The 17,889-nt window shown below is 55.6% G+C and overlaps 1 protein-coding gene across 2 annotated transcripts in view; it reads left to right on the top strand.

The window, feature by feature from the left end:
- The first annotated feature begins 251 nt into the window (after nt 1-251).
- ACLY (ATP citrate lyase) overlaps nt 252-17,889 on the top strand; it is a 41,995-nt gene continuing 24,357 nt past the window's right edge. For both annotated transcript variants that reach the window (XM_045984960.1, XM_045984959.1), the window contains exons 1-13: nt 252-379; nt 4,505-4,686; nt 5,804-5,926; nt 7,651-7,713; nt 8,158-8,348; nt 8,830-8,909; nt 10,986-11,116; nt 11,910-12,028; nt 12,885-13,021; nt 13,773-13,834; nt 15,064-15,181; nt 16,914-17,068; nt 17,648-17,738. In XM_045984960.1, the coding sequence (XP_045840916.1) occupies nt 4,528-4,686; nt 5,804-5,926; nt 7,651-7,713; nt 8,158-8,348; nt 8,830-8,909; nt 10,986-11,116; nt 11,910-12,028; nt 12,885-13,021; nt 13,773-13,834; nt 15,064-15,181; nt 16,914-17,068; nt 17,648-17,738 (1,429 nt within the window). In that variant the 5' untranslated portion in view covers nt 252-379; nt 4,505-4,527. The remainder of the gene's footprint in view (nt 380-4,504; nt 4,687-5,803; nt 5,927-7,650; nt 7,714-8,157; nt 8,349-8,829; nt 8,910-10,985; nt 11,117-11,909; nt 12,029-12,884; nt 13,022-13,772; nt 13,835-15,063; nt 15,182-16,913; nt 17,069-17,647; nt 17,739-17,889) is intronic.

Here is a 17,889-nt window from a genome sequence, read left to right as displayed (position 1 = left end):
TCCCCACACCGAGGCCCCGCCCCCGTCCCCGCCCCAGTCCCCGCCCCAGTCCTGTGGACTCCGAAGAGGCGGTGCCCGCCAGCCGTCTGGACGGACGCTCCAGATGGACTACAAGTCCCAGCAGCCCTTAAGTCCCGCCCCTGGGGGCGGAGCCATACCGGGCAGCGAATTGGGAGGCGCTCTGGCGCTCAGGCTAGGGAACGCGTGTGACCAATCGCGGGATCTCTCGCGCCGTGAGCCGATGGGGGCGGGGAGAAGCCTGTAGGGGCCAGGACAAAAGCCGGATCCCGGGCGGCTGTTTGAGGCTGGAGCGCTCCGGGCTTTGGGCGCTGAGGCGGGGCCTGCGGAGGGAGCGCCGCGCACGGACTCTTGCAGAGAGGTTAGTAGCGGGCAGCTGCTTTCGCGGGAGGGACCCCACCTGCCCCAGGAGCTTCCCGCCTCCCTCCCCCAACCCGGAACCGCCTTCCCGGACGCCGGCTTGGTGCTCACATGCCGTCGCTGCACCTGCTTAGAAGTTTTGGGGGTCTTCGCTTTAGGTTAGCCTTCGCTCGGAACCCCGGCCGGTGGCCGCGTGTCGGCTACCCCACCCCCACTCTCCCGCATTCCAGTTTCTGGGAGTTTGCACAGGGTATGCCGTCGTCCTGGCTTCTTTTCCTTCCGCCAAACTGCATTTGCACCATCCGGGCGCCTCTTACCCCGACTGGGGCCGGTCCTCGAGCCTCTTCGGGCTTTCGCAGGCTCCCTCTTGTCCCCATCCGGGTCTCCCCACCGGATGCGGGGGACGGGAAGTAGAAAGAGTAGTGGCCACTCGCCCCACTCCTATCCGGGCACAGGCCCTTCCTCTATTTTTTTTGTGGAGAGTCGACTGAGTCTCGCGCCGAGAAAGTGGAGGGAGCAAGCGGGGCGCGCAGCCTTGGCGGGCCACGCGGGGCCCGGCTGCTCCAGGGTGCCCGAGGCCTGGCCTCGCCGCCAGGACCTGCCTGTGGGGCGGCGGCGCGGGAAGGACTCTCCTCGCTCTGGAGGTGCCGTCGCGCCCAGCGTCTAAGCGACAGATGGCCGGGGTGCCAGTCTCCCTCCCCACCTCAGGCGCTGACGCGGAGCCCGGCCGACGCTGGATCCTGAAGGAGCCGGAGGATGCTGCCGCCGCCCTCCTGTAGGGCCTGGCAGAGGGCCAGACCTAGCGCCGGCTGCCCTCTCCAACCTTGGCAGATACTGTGCAATACCGAGGACTTCTGCCACTGGGTGGTCCCTTGGGGTCTGCCTGGCAGGAGCACTTTGGAGAGCGGGGAGGAGCAGTGCGTGGTAGTTTGGCCAATCTTCAACTTTGCTCTTTCAGCCAGCACAGGTCCTTGAATATCTGAAGTACTGGGTGAGGAAAAGCTGGTAGACCCCAGCTGCCCAGGGCTGGTGATTTTCATTTCTGAGCAACAGAATTTCTGTTCAATAGCGTGGGCCAGAGTGACGGGAAGAGCCCTTGGACATGGGGCAGTGGGTATCTCTGCCTCCATTCTGACACTATGCTTGCTGCAGTAGGGTCCCCTCAGAGAGTTCTGCCTCTCCCCTTCACTCCAGGAATTGCTTGTCCTCTCAAAAACAAAACCCCCACCAATACTATGGAAGCTAATCTAGAAAGGAGTGCTCTTTGTCTTTCCAGAGAGAGACCCTAAGTAGCATCCCCAGTGCTTCCTCTGCACTGGCTGTGTCCCAGCTGTGCGTTCCTGGGGCACAGGCTCCTTTCATTCAGCCTTGCTGTGGGTTGCTTCAGCCCTCAGTGGCTGCCGTGGAGGAACCCAATCCTGGGTCACTTACCTGTCTGCGGAAAAGACTGCATTCAGCTCATAAAGTCCTTCCCTCGGGGTGATAGAGTGAGAGAGAAAGAGAGAGTGTGTATTTGTGGTCAAGTTCCTTGACGTGATTACCCTCAAATGATTTACACTTCTCCTTGTTATTAGATGACCATTCCTGGGGCCCCAAAGCAGACCCCTGGGATCTTAGCTCTGTCCTAAAACCCCCTATCATCAGTTCGACAGCATATTCAGTTCCTGGTGAGGCAGCCTAAGACTTCGGTGGGGTGGATCCCCAGACCCAGATTGGTCTACACTTTTTTTTAACACTTAAGTCCCAGTGTCACTAAAGTAGATGCTCTTAACAGGTGGTCTGTGGTCACAATCATAAGCACCTTAAAATGATATCCAGCATCAGGTAAGGGCACATTTTTCTGGGCTTCAGGTGCTCAGGAGTCTGAGACCTCAAATGGGTTAAGAGCCACTGCCCTAGAGAGACTTCTGAGACCCCTCTGAATATTTCATTTGCAAGTTTTCTCCACCCCGGCTACTCCCTGGGTTTGTGAGCCTTACCCTGCATTGGTGACTATGCAGAGGCCAGATTCTTTCCCCACTGTTACTCTATCATAAATCCTATCCCGTATCATCCCCGTGTTGTGTCTCCCTACTCCACCCCCCAATACCTGGTAGAAATGAACTCTTGGGTCTGAGATTGGATCTGGGGCTCAATAAGTTGGAGATTTTTCAGCCCAGAACATCCCTTTTCTCAGCCTTATCCTTTGCCTGCTTTGGAAGGTACCAGATTGGGGAGGGGGGGGGGTGGGGATTGAGACATTGTTCTGGTAGTGTGTATCAGACTGCTGTCTGCTGGGAAGGCTTAGCTGAGGGGCTCCTTTGTCCTGGAGTTTGATGTGTCTGGACTGCTAAGGGTGGTCAGCAGCTGCCCTGAGTCTCCTTTCCCTGCCGGATCTGCCCTGGGTTGCACTCTGTTTGGGAGGTGGGGGCAAGTATACCCATCTGATTTCAGGACCAGTTTTTCTGGTCTGAAGTCAAGAAGGTTGGGAAATGGAGCTGGAGTGGGTGGGGGGTGGAGGACTGTGGGACACTGGGGCCAGCTGAGGCATCGCCTTTGGAAACTCATATTGAGTTGGAGCCGGAAGTCATCCCAGGGGAAGGCCAGAAAAGGGAACATTTCTTTTGAGCCCCTTCCCAGCTACCCCACTTTGGGTCAGACACCAGACTGAAAGCACCCATTGTGCTAAGCTAGAGACTAGCTGGGAGTCTGAGGGGGCCAGCCAAGCCAGGCTTAGAACCTGAAGCCCCAGCCTGGCCAGGCCAGTTGGGAGAGAAGTGGAGTGTGGCCTCTGGAACTCTGGCCTTCCCCCGAGCTGGGGATGCAGACCAACCTTCCTGGGTGTATAAAGGAGCCCAGTCTCTAACCCCGCCCTCCATTTGAACTTGACTTTTCTTCCCCAGCAATTTCAGCAGCTTCAGTTCTGGATCTTCATGGGAGAGACTGGAATGACTTTTCCTGATCTGGCCAAACTCTTAGCATGAAAGATGGTTTGCTTTCCCTCCGCTTGCCTCTGTTCTTCTTCCCAGCTTGCTTCTCTCTCTACCCAAGAGAGCATAGATGTGTCAGGGCACAGCAGTAGGAGTAGGGGAAGATAAAGAAATTGTCATCACAGACCCTTCTGTGAGGTGAAGGGGGACATGGCCTGGTCCTGGGAGAAAAACTCTCAGACTGAAGTGTGAGGTTGTCTGGGGACCAGGAATAGGAGGATTTGGGTTCAAGTCCTGCATCCCCCTGCTTATTAGTTTGACTTTTGGGGCAAGTTACCTTAATTCCTCTGAGCTTTTAGTCCTCATCTAAGAAATAGGTATATTTCAGTGTGCCTCACAGGAGTGTCTCCACGTGTGTGACAGAGGATGACTTCTGCCTTCTCCCCCAGCTCTGGCTCAGTTAGAAGTGACCAGTGTCGGGCAGTCCCTAGAGAGGCCTGTGTTTTGCTTAGAGCTGGGTGATTCAGTGGGGCGGGTGGGATGCACTGAAGGTCATTGTTCCCCTGCCCTGTGTCTCCTCTGACTCAGGGGTGGGAGTCTAGTGTCCTGGGAGAAATAAACTCTGAGATGACGCTTCCTCTTGGCTCTTCGGGGGCTTGATCCTGCCTGAGGTTAAGTAACTCACCCGCCTGGCCCTCAGCCTGGTGAGAAGTTTAAGTGTGTGAAGTGGGTGAGTCTGGGTGTGGGGTAGACAAAACCTGTAGGGGGAGGAAAGGCAGCATTGCACAATTCTGGCTGGGCGCCCCATAGGTCACAGAACCAAAGGGCGTGTTCCAGTGTCTGTGTGGGACCTCGGGTGGGACCAGTGCTCCGGTTTGGATCACACCACTGATATTCCTCTCTCCCCCCAGCTGCCTTTTGTTCCAAGATAAATGTTAAGCTGGTTTGCTGAGAAGTAAGAGACAGGGTTGAGGCCAAGAGTCCCGGGGAAAATGCCACCTTTGTCTTTCTCCATCATCTTCTCTCTCCCATCATTTCCTGATCCTCCTGTCTGGCCCTCAGAAGTGCTCATTGAGATCTCCCTTCCATCCCTCCTGCTGTGCCAGTCCTCATTCCCTCTCTTGAGGAGCACCGAGATCTGGTTTTATTGTCTGGGGGCCACTGGACATGGGTCTGTTTCCTCTGCCCCTTCCCACCAGATCCTGTTCCCCCACCAGGTGGAGCAGGTCCCTCTGCAGCCATGTCGGCCAAGGCGATTTCGGAGCAGACTGGCAAAGAACTCCTTTACAAGTACATCTGCACCACCTCAGCCATCCAGAACCGGTTCAAGTATGCCCGGGTCACCCCTGACACAGACTGGGCCCGCCTGCTGCAAGACCACCCTTGGCTCCTCAGCCAGGTGAGCCCACCCTCGCCGGACCCTTCTTCCGTGCCCGGGGTCAGAGGAAGAGGAAGGATGGGTTTGGTGGAGACGGCATAGCAGGTCACGTGATGGCAGACTGCCCACATCGTTGGGCAGCATGCAGTGGGCTGAGCGGGGTTTTCATGTTCTGCTGTGGGCCCCACTTGTCAAGGTGCCCTGGGAGAGCACGTGGGCTTGGGGCTAGAAACACTGGAATCCAGATCGAAGCTCTCTGTTGATAAACCATGTGGCCCGGAGCAAGCCGTTTTACCTTTCTTGAATGTCCAGTTCCCCGTCTGTCAGATGGGTGGGAACACTCACCCTGTGAGGTTCAGCTGCTGCTGAATCAGGATCAGCAGTAATGTCTGGAAAGCGTTCAGTGTGCCAGCCGGCCCTTGGTCGATGCTCAGGAAAAGTAGGTGTGTGCCCCACTCCCCCAGGTGGACACAGCAGCAGTGTCACAGGTCTATGAGGAAGCGTGCCGTGCGCTCTGTGTAGAGTGGCCAGCAGCCTTGGGCGGCCAGCGTGGAGTCGAGCCTCCTCTGTCCGGCTCCCTGCAGGGCCACTGTTGGGAAGGGGAGACTTCCCAGGCTGGGCCCAGAGAGCAGGACCAGGACCCATGGTGGCTTCCGGGGGTGCGCGTTCCGTCCCGCCGCCTCAGGAGGTGGTGCCTCCCCTGGCCGGCAGTGTGTGAGCGGCGCTTAGGAGCTACTTGCTGGCCTTATCGGCAGGATGGAGCACCGGGATGGGACTGAGCAGATCTCTAAGGTCCTTTGTCACCCCAGGACTATCCCTCTGCCCCTCCTTTTGGAGCACAGGTGCTGGTCCATATTCTGAGGACTTCATGGTTCAGCGAAGCTGGGATAGCACATAGGGAGGTTAGGGAATCACTCATTCAGCTGGTACTCTGTGCCAGGCCCCATCCTGGGCATGGATGGCTCTAGATCCCCAGCTATCAAAAGAAAGGTGTAGGGTGGGATAGGGGAGGGAAGCTTCCAGGAGTTGACCTGAAGAGTGGGTAAGTGGATTGGAAGCCATGCAGGCTGTCCCGAACTATAGCCTTTGACTCTCCTCTTTCTTTCCTTGCTCTAAATACAAACCCCTCTCGTTCCAGAGCTTGGTGGTCAAGCCAGACCAGCTGATCAAACGGCGTGGAAAGCTAGGCCTTGTGGGAGTCAACCTCACTCTGGAAGGCGTTAAGTCCTGGCTGAAACCACGGCTGGGACAGGAGACCACCGTGAGTGCATGGGGACAGGCCGGGGTGGAGGCGATGTGGGAACGGAAGCAGATGCGGTCACCTCCAGATCAGAAGGGTGCGTGGATCACCCCGCACCCAGCCACCCTGCAGCGTGGGGAGGACGAGGGTCCCGCAGGGCTGACTTGAGCAGGAGGGCCAGGCCTGCTGATCGCTTCCAGCTCTGCCATCGGTGAATGGCAAGATGGGCTGCAGAAGTCACCCCAACACAGTTCCTGGCCAGGTGGAAAAGGTCTGTTTCTTAAAGGCAAACATGGAGGTGGGTCTCTGAGGCCCTTTTTGGGAACTCCGTTCTTTTCAGTTTCCAGAAAGGGCATGGCAGCTCGTGACGTGTATATCTAAGAGGGTGGGTAAGAAGAAGTTCAAGAAAGGAGAGGCAGACTCGTTTAGGCAGAGACATTATGGGGCCAAGAGCCTCGGATGAGGCTGTGAATACTGAAGGGTAAATTCGGTTCTTGGCTTCTCCCAGCTTGGTGGTTAATGTCAGCTCTGGAGATGAGCGCTGAAGGGAGAGATGGTTTGGGAAGAGCTAGGAGAGGCTCGGAGATAAAATTGCAGCTCTCCCTCTTGCTATTACAAGGGGCTGGGGAACAAGAAAGGGGGAGGGGGCTGAGGTGTCCCCGAGACCGGGGAGGGTGTGCTGTCCCGTCTTGGGTGAGTGTGACCAGGGGTGTGCTGTCCTCTCCCTTGGCAGTCCCGGGAGTAGGATGAGGATGGTGGTGGACCCAGCTTCCTCTCTCTCTGGGCTTTCTGAAACCAGCTCTTCGTGGTAATTTCCCAGTTTCTGACTCTTGGAGTAAAGAGGGCTTTTGAAAGTCACCCGGGACCTGGGGGTGGAGGGATCTTGACCGGCCTTTGTGCTTGCAGGCCTGTGGGGAGAGGACCGCAGGGTTGGGGGCTGAGTGGTACCCCCACGGCGGTCCTCATGCTCCCTTCTCTTCGGCTGGCTGTTGGGAGGGGGATGTCAGCGCCGGCAGGAGTGGGTCATTACCTCTGATGGATCACTGTCTGGTCCCTGACTCAGCAGTGACGCATGCGGGCGGGCGGGGGCTTCGGGACACACTGGGATGAGGGCTGTCTCATCTCAGCCGCCGCCAGGAACACACTCAAACTGATTAGCTCTGCAGGCCTGTTGTCCTCAGCCGGGAAAGTGTGCGTGAAGTTTTCCCTGTCAAGCTCTCACTCCTCGCCACCCCCACTTGCCCCGCCCCCACCACCGCCTCCTGCTCCCATCCCTGCTCATTCCTTGGGCCTGGACTTCCGTCCTTGGACTGGGTCTCTCTGCTTGAGCTCTGGGATGGAGAGCCTTGATTGGTCTGGGCTCTTTAATTTGTGCGACTGATGGCAGGAGGGAGAGGACTCCTATGTCTGTGTTTCAGGGCTGGCGCAGCGTTGTCAGCCCAGCTCATTTTGTCACCTCGAGAGGAGGCAGAACAAGAAGGTGTGAGGTCAATACACTTCCAGGTGTGGCCGCCACAAGGGCAGTGGGAGGAAGTGGGGGATCTCGTGGAGACTGCTGTAGCTTAGGGGTCTGAACACATTGCCCTGGTTTCTGGAAAAATCTCTCTCTGTCGGATGTTGTGGCCGTAGTACGTGGGCCCCACCTCCGACGGGATGGCCGGGTGGAGGGAGCAGAGGGCAGCTGTCCTGCTCTGGGGAGCAAGGCCTGCTGTGCATCTAGACTTCAGCTTCCTCAATCCCCACAGGTGGGCAAGGCCAGAGGCTTCCTCAAGAATTTTCTGATCGAGCCCTTCGTTCCCCACAGTCAGGTATGTGTGAGATAGCTCTAAGCTGGGTCCTCTCCCTCCCTTTGCGTTTGTCGACCCTAAAATGCGAAAGGAAGAAATCAAGCTGCTGGAGAAAAGTCAAAGGGACCACAGTCTCTGAAGTTATACCTAGGGTCTGAGGGCGCCATGGAGCAGGGACGCCAGACACGGAGCAGGGAGGAGTGGGGGTTGGTCACAGAGGGGGCTGCTCAGTGCTGGGATGAGAAGGACTTGAAGGCAGGCACCCTCCCCCAGGTCAGATCCCCGTGCCTGAGGCTAGGTTGTCAGCTAGCTAGGCAGTGGCCTCTTCTATCCCCTTCCTCCGAGGGGAAGATGGTTGCACAGGTCTCCTGGGTGAGTGCTCTAGGGTTTTAGAAATGAGACCGCAGGGGTTGGACTCGCCAGTTCAGTGCTCCTCAACCATGTGGTGCTGCCTTCCCCTTCAAGGCAGAGGAGTTCTACGTCTGCATCTATGCTACCCGAGAAGGGGACTACGTCCTGTTCCACCACGAAGGTGGGGTGGATGTGGGCGACGTGGACGCCAAAGCCCAGAAAATGCTCGTCGGCGTGGACAAGAAACTGAATCCTGAGGATGTCAAGAAACACCTGTTGGTCCATGCTCCTGGAGACAAGAAAGAGTTGAGTGAGAGGGAGGCTGGCAGGGGGCCGCAGGGGGCGGCAGCGGCTGACAGCTCTGGGCACGGAGTGGGGAAGGCAGGGCCGGCTTCCCTGTGTGGGTGTCTACCCTGCCTCACCCCAGCATCTGGGTGGGAGGGTAGGCGCAGTCCTTCCCTGGCGCGGGGAGGATATTGGGGGCTGGCGGGAGGCTGGCTCAGACTGAAAACACGCTGTCTGTGTCCATCACCTCGCTGCCCCTGTCTGTCTGGCGCCGCCGCCTCCAGCTTCATGCCTGACATCTCCTTTCCGCCTCAGTGACTGAAGAGTGATGTCCAGAGAGCAGGGTTCACTGAGGAAAGAGAGAGCTTGGCAGGGCCAGTATGGGGAAGTGGAGCTGTCCGTGGCAGTGAGAGATTGCTGTGGGGAGGGAGTGCTGGGGGCTGCTGAGCCCGCTCCCTGGGTCCCTGAGGATTGACCAGCCCTCTCTCCCTCCTCCTTTAGGATTCTGGCCAGTTTTATCTCCGGCCTCTTCAATTTCTATGAGGATTTGTACTTCACCTACCTCGAGATCAACCCCCTTGGTAACTGGTTGTGTTGGGGGAGGAAGGGTGCTGAGCAAGGGGCAGTCATAACAGGGTCCCAGTGCCTGTGGTAACCCTGGCCTTGACCTTCGGAACATCAGACACCCCCCCCCCACACACACTTATAGAGGGCACTATAGACCGGTGCATGTTTGCGGAAGGATGTTTGGGCTCATGGAGTGCAATCTCCTGTTTCTGAGCTCTCAGAAAACAGTGGTTATCCCTTTTCTTCTTTTTTTTTTTTTTTTTTAAGATTTTATTTATTTATTTGACAGAGGGAGATCACATGTAGGCAGAGAGGCAGGCAGAGAGAGGAGGAAGCAGGCTCTCAGCTGAGTAGAGAGCCTGATGCAGGGCTTGATCTCAGGACCCTGAGATCAACCTGAGCCAAAGGCAGAGGCTTAACCCACTGAGCCACCCAGGTGCCCCGCTTATCCCTCTTCTACACCAACCCCAGCTTTCTTCAATTTTAATTTCTTCTGTGATGGGGAAGTCCTGATTTTGAACTGGCTCTCTGCTGTGGTTATTCCTGCCAGTGGCTTAAGCCGAGCTACCAGGATTCGGGCTGCCTCTGCACTGACCTGAACACTCAGGCCCTTCTGTCCCCTCAGTGCCCCTGGAGCAGCTCCCAGGGGTGGGTCCGTCACTGAGCCCCAAGGCTGGGAAGACATTAGTCCCAGCCTCTGGGCTGTGAGGGAGGAAGGTGATATGAGCTGGCTCTGGCCAGGGGTGCTCAGGACAAAGTCCGATTCCAGATTCCAGCTGGGGATGCAGCCCCTAGAAGGAACCAGATGGCTCTGTGCTAACTTCATTAGCTAAATGGCCCTGGGGTAAAGAGAGGGTGCGTGTCCAGTTAGTCAGCAGTAAATGAATCCTGGCTGGGGGCCTAGTGCTCCCTGTGGCTCCTCACTCACCTAGGCACTTAAGTCTTCCCCTAGCCAACCCCAGGACACGGATATGTCCACCCCTGGGTGGGGGGGGGGTCTCCCAACAGCAGCCTGTACCTTAACACTTTAAGTTTTAAGGGCAAGGCTGTGGAAGGGTGAATGGTAAGGTTGAAGGCATGAAATGTAGCATTTAAGAAAAGGTTGAAAAATTGCCCCGGTGAGATCATCCAGTAGTGGCAGGCAGGGGCATGGCTGCATGACGCCATGCCTTTCTTTGATGCGCAGGGAAGGCTGGACCTTAACTTAGATCGCTGGATGACAATCCACAGTGCTCAGAATCACAAGATTCCAGGTCGCTGCCATACTTCTGAGAAAGAATGGTTAGGATGTGTGCCTAGAATCCGTGGTCCCCGTGCAGAGAAGGAGTTCGAGACAGAATTTGACAGTTTTGTAGAATGTCTGCTTCGGCAGAAAACAATGGAACGTCTAAGTGACGTCAGGAGGCAGCGGGATAAACTAATGAAGGAAGGAAAGTATGTGCCTCCACCTCCCCACGTGGGATCCCAGACCCTGAGCAGAGCTGCTGCTGACGGCTGGAGGCTGATTTTCTTGTTCTCTCTTCTCCCCAGGAAAGTTCAGTTACTAAAAACCTCTTTGTGAAAGTGTCTAAAAATAAAGGATTGCTCTATCCTGTTTAAAAAAAATTGCCGTGGTACCGGGGTGCCTGGGTGGCTCGGCTGGTTAAGAGTCCAACTCCTGATTTCCGCTCAGGTCATGATCTCCTAGGTCATGGGATTGGTGGGGGTGGGCCTCAGCAGGGAGTCTGCTTCTTTCCTTCTCCTTCTGCCCCTCCCCCAACTTGCACACGCCCGCCCAAATAAATAAATACATATATACATACATATGTACATACATAATTAAATAAATAGTTTTTAAAATTTGTCATGGCAACTAAACAGACTTCCCTGTCACCTTACCTATAGGTCAGAGCAGAGGGGAGTGGTCTTAAATTATTTATTTTTCTTTTAATGGGGTAAAAGTGTGTGGAAGGACCATCTGTTTTTTTTGTGGAGCTGGGTAGTTGCTGGGTCTGGGTGGTTGGTGTGTGGAGAAGCCTGTGGAGGGGTTTGGATATCGGTGGTCGCCTCCACCCGGGGCCTGCCTCTGATTGCCTCTGTTTTTCTCACAGTTGTGACCAAAGATGGCGTCTATGTCCTTGACTTGGCGGCTAAGATAGATGCCACAGCCGACTACATCTGTAAAGTGAAGTGGGGTGACATAGAGTTCCCTCCTCCCTTCGGCCGGGAGGCTTACCCAGAGGTAAGGCTGCTGTGGGGAGGAGGTGGAGGGTGAGGGGGCCCTGGGAGAAGGTGACTGGCCTCAGGGGAACATCGGGCACCACCACCACCACCACCACCCCCGCCACCATGGGCTGTATATTTGGCAGGAAAGGAAGGTTGAGAACCATTTAATTTTCTTAAAACCCCAAAGGAGGTGGGGGTGGGAGTCAACCAAGCCTCTGAATCCTGGCCAGAAATCCTTTTAGACTTCTCTCTCAATCAACCTCCTTGGGCTCTTAACTTGATTTGTCGATAATTCCAAGTGGCTCTTGCTAATCCTGCCGAAGGAAGGTAGTTCTCCTGGCCGCTTGCTGAGAATTTTAATTGCTCTTTCCCACCACCCCATCCTCTCAAGAGGTCCTCAGCAGGATCAGGCCTATGAGTCATAACCCAGGCCAGGGGAAGAGGCTGGGCTGGGAGAAGGGATGGGGCCTGTGATGAGCCAGGCAGGCAGACGTTGGGTGTGGGGGGCCGTGATAGTAGCAGGGTGACCTAGTGAGGCTTGGGACTTGGGCAAAGGGCCAGGGACTTGAGGTCAGAGACAAAGGAGTTGGAAAGTTTGTCCCCAGGCAGTGGCTGCGGCCATGCATGATTTCGGTACTGGAGGACGTCCTCATGTTTCATCCCAGGCACTTAGGATCCTGCACAACTCCTCTCCCGGACGCTATTAAGGCTTCAGGACCTCTTTATGTATCTCCAGGGAAAGGGGCAGGGTCCTGGGACCCAGTGAAGGGGGTACCCCCAGGACCCACCTGCTGCTCTCTGGTCCCTAGGAGGCTTACATTGCAGACCTGGATGCCAAAAGTGGGGCAAGCCTGAAGCTGACCTTGCTGAACCCCAAGGGAAGGATCTGGACCATGGTGGCCGGAGGCGGTGCCTCCGTCGTGTACAGGTGACAGAGGGGCTGCTGCAGGGGGTGGCAGCCGGGTCTGCCCGGAGTCCATGTGTGCGTAGTCTGGATCAAATGCCTCCCCTCCAGGTAGGGGTTGGGAATCTTCATTTTCTCCCCTTGGTGCAGAACAGAGGCTCTGGTGAAAGCCTGTCCTCTATGCTGTCTTCTGCAGCTTTCTTGTTTGCTTCCAAATGAGGCCACTTTTATTAGTTTTCATCTTTATAGTTAATGATACAGGCTTTAAGTAGAGGTGTAGTAAATACAGAGAATCACCTGAAGGTAACCCTTGCCTGGCTGTTTCCCCACCCCTCCTTCCTTCCTTCCGGCTGTTTTAATGCCTGTGTGTGTCTTCATACTTTCACACTTTATAGGAATATTGGGCTCATATCCTACACTCTTTGCGATAATTGGTGGTTTTTTGTTTAAAGCACAGTAGAGATCTGCTTGTTCCGAGGCAGGAAGCTGCTGCGTTCCCTTCTGTGCCTGGCTCGGCCCTCCTCTAGCTGCAACCATTTCACTCCTCCACTGGGCAGCCCGGCAGGGACTCCTGGCAGGGATTCCTGGAGTGAATCTTTGTGTCTGGAAGTGCTCCTTGTTCCCTTGACTTCCCAGTGTCAGTCCCGAGCCCCACAGTGGCCTCAGGCTAGCAGAGCTTACTGCCAGGGAGAGCCCGAGGCAGTGCAGTTCACTTTCAGGTGTGACTATGGTGGACCATGGAGGGTCTGAGGCCCAAGGGGTCAGTCCTGTAGGCTGACTCTAGGGCTCTGGGGGCACCTGCTGTCCTCCTCGGCACCAGGCTGCCACCCTCTGCCACTGGAGTCAGAGCCAGCATTGACCTCTTGTGTCTCCCCGGCAGTGATACCATCTGTGACTTAGGGGGTGTCAACGAGCTGGCAAACTATGGGGAGTACTCGGGCGCCCCCAGCGAGCAGCAGACCTATGACTATGCCAAGACGATCCTCTCCCTCATGACCCGGGAGAAGCACCCAGATGGTGAGACACACACGCTCCTTCCCCAGGATGGCCCCTTGTGCTACAGTGGGAACAGCTTTGGGCGAGGACACACTGAGGTGGTGGTCCTGGTTCTTTGCGGCCTGGGGTTAGTCACATAGCTTCTGGACCTGTTTCTCCTCTGCAATGGGCAGTGTGGCCTCTGTCGGACGGGGAGCTCCAGGGAGGCAAGGAAGTGATGTGTACAGAGAGCCCTACGAGCATGTTCAAGGGCGGACGTAGCAGTGTGCTCTTACTGCTGTAAGCTCAGATCTTAGTGGCCCGCTTCTTTTTTAACGTTTGTTGTTGGGTTTTTGTTTGGTTGGTTGTTTGTTTTAGTGGCCCACTTCTATGTTTACTGTCTGGGCTGTGGGATTCCCAGCTTCCCTTTACCACCTGTCCAGTGTTTGGGGATTAAGTCTACCAGTTCCCCTTCCCTTGAGCCAGAAGAGATTCCCACTGGGGTTATCCACTGACCAAACTGAGTTTCTGAGTACCAGCCAGGAACAATGTAGAAGTTTGGTGGGTTTGCATTAACCACCTGCTTGGTGATGCAGGTGATGGGAAGCCTAGTTGGTTAAGACTGAACGGATGTCAGGGGAGGCCAGACTGCTCTCCGCCCCGCCCAGCCGCTGTACTAATACCTTTTAATGCTTGGGGGACCTTTGCTTAGAGAGGAGAGAATACCCCCAATTGGATTTCTGGTAAGACGTTCAAGTCTGCCTTTCTAATGACCCTTCTCCTCCAAACACAGGCAAGATCCTCATCATCGGAGGCAGCATCGCAAACTTCACCAATGTGGCTGCCACGTTCAAGGTAACCAGCCATGGGGGGCTGTGCAGTTTCTGGGGAATATGGGTTTGGGGGAAGCCAGGAAGGGAGGTTTCTGTAAGCCAGGTTTGAGGCAGAAACTGGGTACCGTGATGTACCCAGTTCAGTAGGGGCTCTTGTCCCGGGGTCCCTTGTTGGGGATGCTGAAGACACTGGGATAGATTCGGGTCTTCTCCAAAAGGTCAGAATGAGGAAAATGGTCGGATGATCTGGGGCCCTTGTTCTTCCAGCCGGGGCCTGTCAGCCCGGGTCCCTGCGCACAGGTCAGGGGCATCGGCACACAGTTCAGAGTGTGACCGCTGGTCAGGAGGACAACAGCACTAACAGGGCTCGAGAGTCTCGTCCGCTTCTGAGCAGCCACCTCAGGAGGTCAAGTCTTGCTCTGTACTGTCCAGTGCTCACTGAGGCTCTTCAGAAGAGCGTGTCCCACCTGGTAGTTGCGTGTAAGTTTTGAGAGTAATGAACAAATAAATGTCAGCCTTGAAAGTGATCCCTGAAGAAGTGGGAGACCAGGCCTCATCAGTCTTGCCTAAAGCAGGGTCTCCTTAATTGTTCCTGATCAGCAGACAGATGGGAAGCAGGTGAACCTTCACAGCTTTGTGCTGACTTCCGCACAACCATGTAGTCCAGTGGAGGTCTTGGTAGGGAGGGTGCTCGGGTCTGGGGCTGGACCAGGTTTATAGCTTCAGGTGCAGTGCCATGGGTGACAGATGTCACATCCTGGACCCTGTAAACTTGCCTCCTGTCTGGGGAGACAGAACTCCGTACACACCTGTTCTCCCAGATTGTTTCAAGGTAGCTACTCTTTACGAGTTCCCCAAAATTGCTGGAGGAAGTTTTAGTAGGAGTTGGATGTTTAAGTGGATCGTGGCCTGGTAACTCAGAGAACTCTTGCCTAGGACCTTGGCCTCGATTTCCCCCCAGACTGCAGTAAGTGACAAGGCTGACAGGAGCCAGCATCCCCGTGCGTTGAGGGGTGTGACTCCCAGGTACCTCAGCAACAGTTCCTGTGCCCGCAAGTCCTGGGCCTTCTGGTTGCTCGTGGGTGGTCTAGTCCATATGTGTGAAATTCTTGCCTGCCGGGGCCTGCCTTGCTTCTTCGCCAGAAGCAGCCCTCGTGGCGTACACCTTGGCATGTTTATCAGGGTTATAAATAATTGACTTAGGACTGCCTGATTTTTAGTCATGTATCTGTCGGCCCTTCATGCTTCCAGGGCATCGTGAGAGCAATTCGAGATTACCAGGGCCCCCTGAAGGAGCATGAAGTCACCATCTTTGTCCGAAGAGGTGGCCCCAACTATCAGGAGGGCTTGCGGGTGATGGGAGAAGTCGGTAAGAGGGGGGGACCTTTTCTCTGCCTCCTTGGGCTTCCTGGAAGTGGGTCGGTCCTCAGACACTTGTTCACGCAACCCCCTTTCTGGATGGGCAGCTTGCTTCAGCATCCACTCTCTCTGCTCCTGCAGTCAGAACCCCGGCCCTAAACTTCGCAAAGCATTGCCGTTCAGCTGTGTAACAAATATTTGTGGAACACCTGCCCTGTGACAGCAGGCCCTTGTGCTGCTGAGAATAGAGACTGTCATGTCAGGTAGTACAAGGTGCTGGGAAAGCAAACAAAACCGAAGGGAAGGATAGCGTGTGTGGGAGGGGACAGGGCCAGTTTTAATGGGGTGATCAGCGAATGCTTCACTGAGAAGGTGACATTTGAGCAGTGAGCTAGAGGAGAGGAGGGAGCAGCTCGGTGGTGGCTCTGGTGAGAAAGGCAAGTTCCAAGGCCCCGAATGTGAGCGTGCTGCTATGTAGGACCAGCGGTCAGGGCTGAGGGAGCAAAGGCGGGGTGTAGGTAGGCAAGGCAGAAAGGCGGCAGGGGCCATGTGGAGCTGGTCCAGGCACCGGGAGGACTTGGCCATGTCCCTGGGCTGGCAGCCTGTGGAAGACTTTGTGGTTGGAAGGGTTGTTTGGCTGCTTGGGGGATAGCAGGTTCAGAGGCCGGAGGATAAGAGGGAGAGGAGAGGAAGGGCAGGTAACTAGTAGGATGGAGAGCATTGTCCCTCGTTGAGATGAGGTTGCAAGAGGGTGGTGGCATCTGTTTTGGTTTCCTTTCTTCATTCTGCATTTTTCGGTTCTCTGGCAGGTTCATGAGACCTCACCTTTGGGGCTTTCCAGAAGCTGGGGGACCCCCTCTCAGTCTGGACTAAGATTGTGTCTCCCTAAGTTGACCTCACTGAGCCTGAGACACGTGAACTTGGTCACCAGCAGCTTTGGTCTTTAGTGCAGCCCCCTTTGCTCCGAGCAGTTATGTGTCGGGCAGGGGTTCACCCGAGGTATCAAGAGGGGATAGGACGCTCTTGCTCAGGACGCGTGCCATGCCCTTTGACCAGAAGGGCGAAAGCTTTCCATTCACCCGTGTTCCCAGATCTGGTGGATGTGGCAAACGGGAGTTCACCTACATCACTCGAAGGGGTGCCCATCCTCATTTTCACCTACAGCTCAGTTCCTGCCACGGGGACAGCCCTTGGGGACAGCACAGTGAATGTTCATCACAGACCACTGAGCTCAGAGGACATTAAACAAGTAAACGATTACTATTACTAGAAGACACTGTCCAGTGGGCATGCGTGCATACACAGAGGCAGCAGGGCGGGGTGGAGGTCAGGGAAGGCCTTCCTCGGGAAGTGGCACCCAGGCTGAGCTGAGAGATGGGAGGACTCCGAGCAGAGGAGGGAGGAGAAGGGCCAGGGCCCTGAGGAATTGAGCCTGGGAGATCAGGAGCAGGGGCCAGGCCACGCAGACATCGAGGTCAAGGGTTTGGAGAGTCAGTGGCCAGCGGCCAGCAGGACCGCACAGACCTTCCTAATTATGCTCACAGCCGCTTCAGGGTATCAGGAAAGCTTCTTTCTTGTTCTTCTTACCAGCAGGTGGTCTTTACAAAAAGGTGTTTGGTAGTGAAAATAGGGCAGTTGGTCTGTCCTGGGTAACTGGTCTTGTGCAGGGGCCTCTGCAGAGTCATACGGACTTGGGTGTTTACTTAGAGACTTGAATGATGACTCTTTTCTTTCCCTCACAGGGAAGACCACTGGGATCCCCATCCATGTCTTTGGCACAGAGACTCACATGACAGCCATCGTGGGCATGGCCCTGGGCCATCGGCCCATCCCCAACCAGCCACCCACCGCGGCCCACACTGCAAACTTCCTCCTCAATGCCAGCGGGAGCACGTCGGTAGGTGCCCCTTGCCCTCCACCTTAAAGCATGCCTTCCTCCCATCCAGAACATGGTGTCCCTGCTCGGTCCCTAGCCATCTCGGGGCACTGGGGAAAGACAGATAGGTTTCTCTATCTCTGCCAGTTTTTTCCTGCCTAATCAAGGCAGTATAATGGAAAGACCAGGGGGTTTTATTACTTTAGGTTTTTAAGTAAGCTCTATACCCAAGGTGGGGCTTGAACTCACAACCCCAAGATCAAGAGTCGCACATTCCACTGACTAAGCCAGTGAGGTGCCCCTGGACTAGGGGGCTTAAAATCAGACCAGAGTTCACATCGTGTTGAGAGCAGGACCTTGGCAGGTGTCATACCTATCAGAGCCTCAGTTTGCTCATCCGTGACATGGGACAATACTAATTCCCATCTCCATTGGGCTGTTAGGATGATAGTTTGGAAAGCACTTTGTAGAGGATAGTTCTGTACATGGTTCTTGTGACCCGATTTCTTTGGTCTTTAAGGACCCAAAGCTTAAGGACCAATAGCTCTTTTTCCCAGTTGCTATTCGTGATTCTTACCTTGCCTCCTTGTCCCTCCCCAGACTCCAGCCCCCAGCAGGACGGCGTCTTTCTCTGAGTCCAGGGCCGATGAGGTGGCACCCGCAAAGAAGGCCAAGCCTGCCATGCCACAAGGTAACTTGTGGGCCCCTCCCCCCACCCCCGTCCCCCTGCCCTGTCCAGGCCCTACAGGGGCACTGGAACAGGGTTGGGGCTTTGCTGTGAGAGTGGGCGTGGCAGATGGGCCTAAATGGACGTGAGGACATGAAGACTCAGGCCTTCCCAA

The sequence above is a fragment of the Meles meles genome, chromosome 18 (assembly GCF_922984935.1).
Source record: "Meles meles chromosome 18, mMelMel3.1 paternal haplotype, whole genome shotgun sequence".
NCBI classification, from domain to species: Eukaryota; Metazoa; Chordata; class Mammalia; order Carnivora; family Mustelidae; genus Meles; species Meles meles.
The sequence above is the reverse complement of the archived record's forward strand: the minus strand, read 5'-3'. Positions and strand labels throughout refer to the sequence as shown.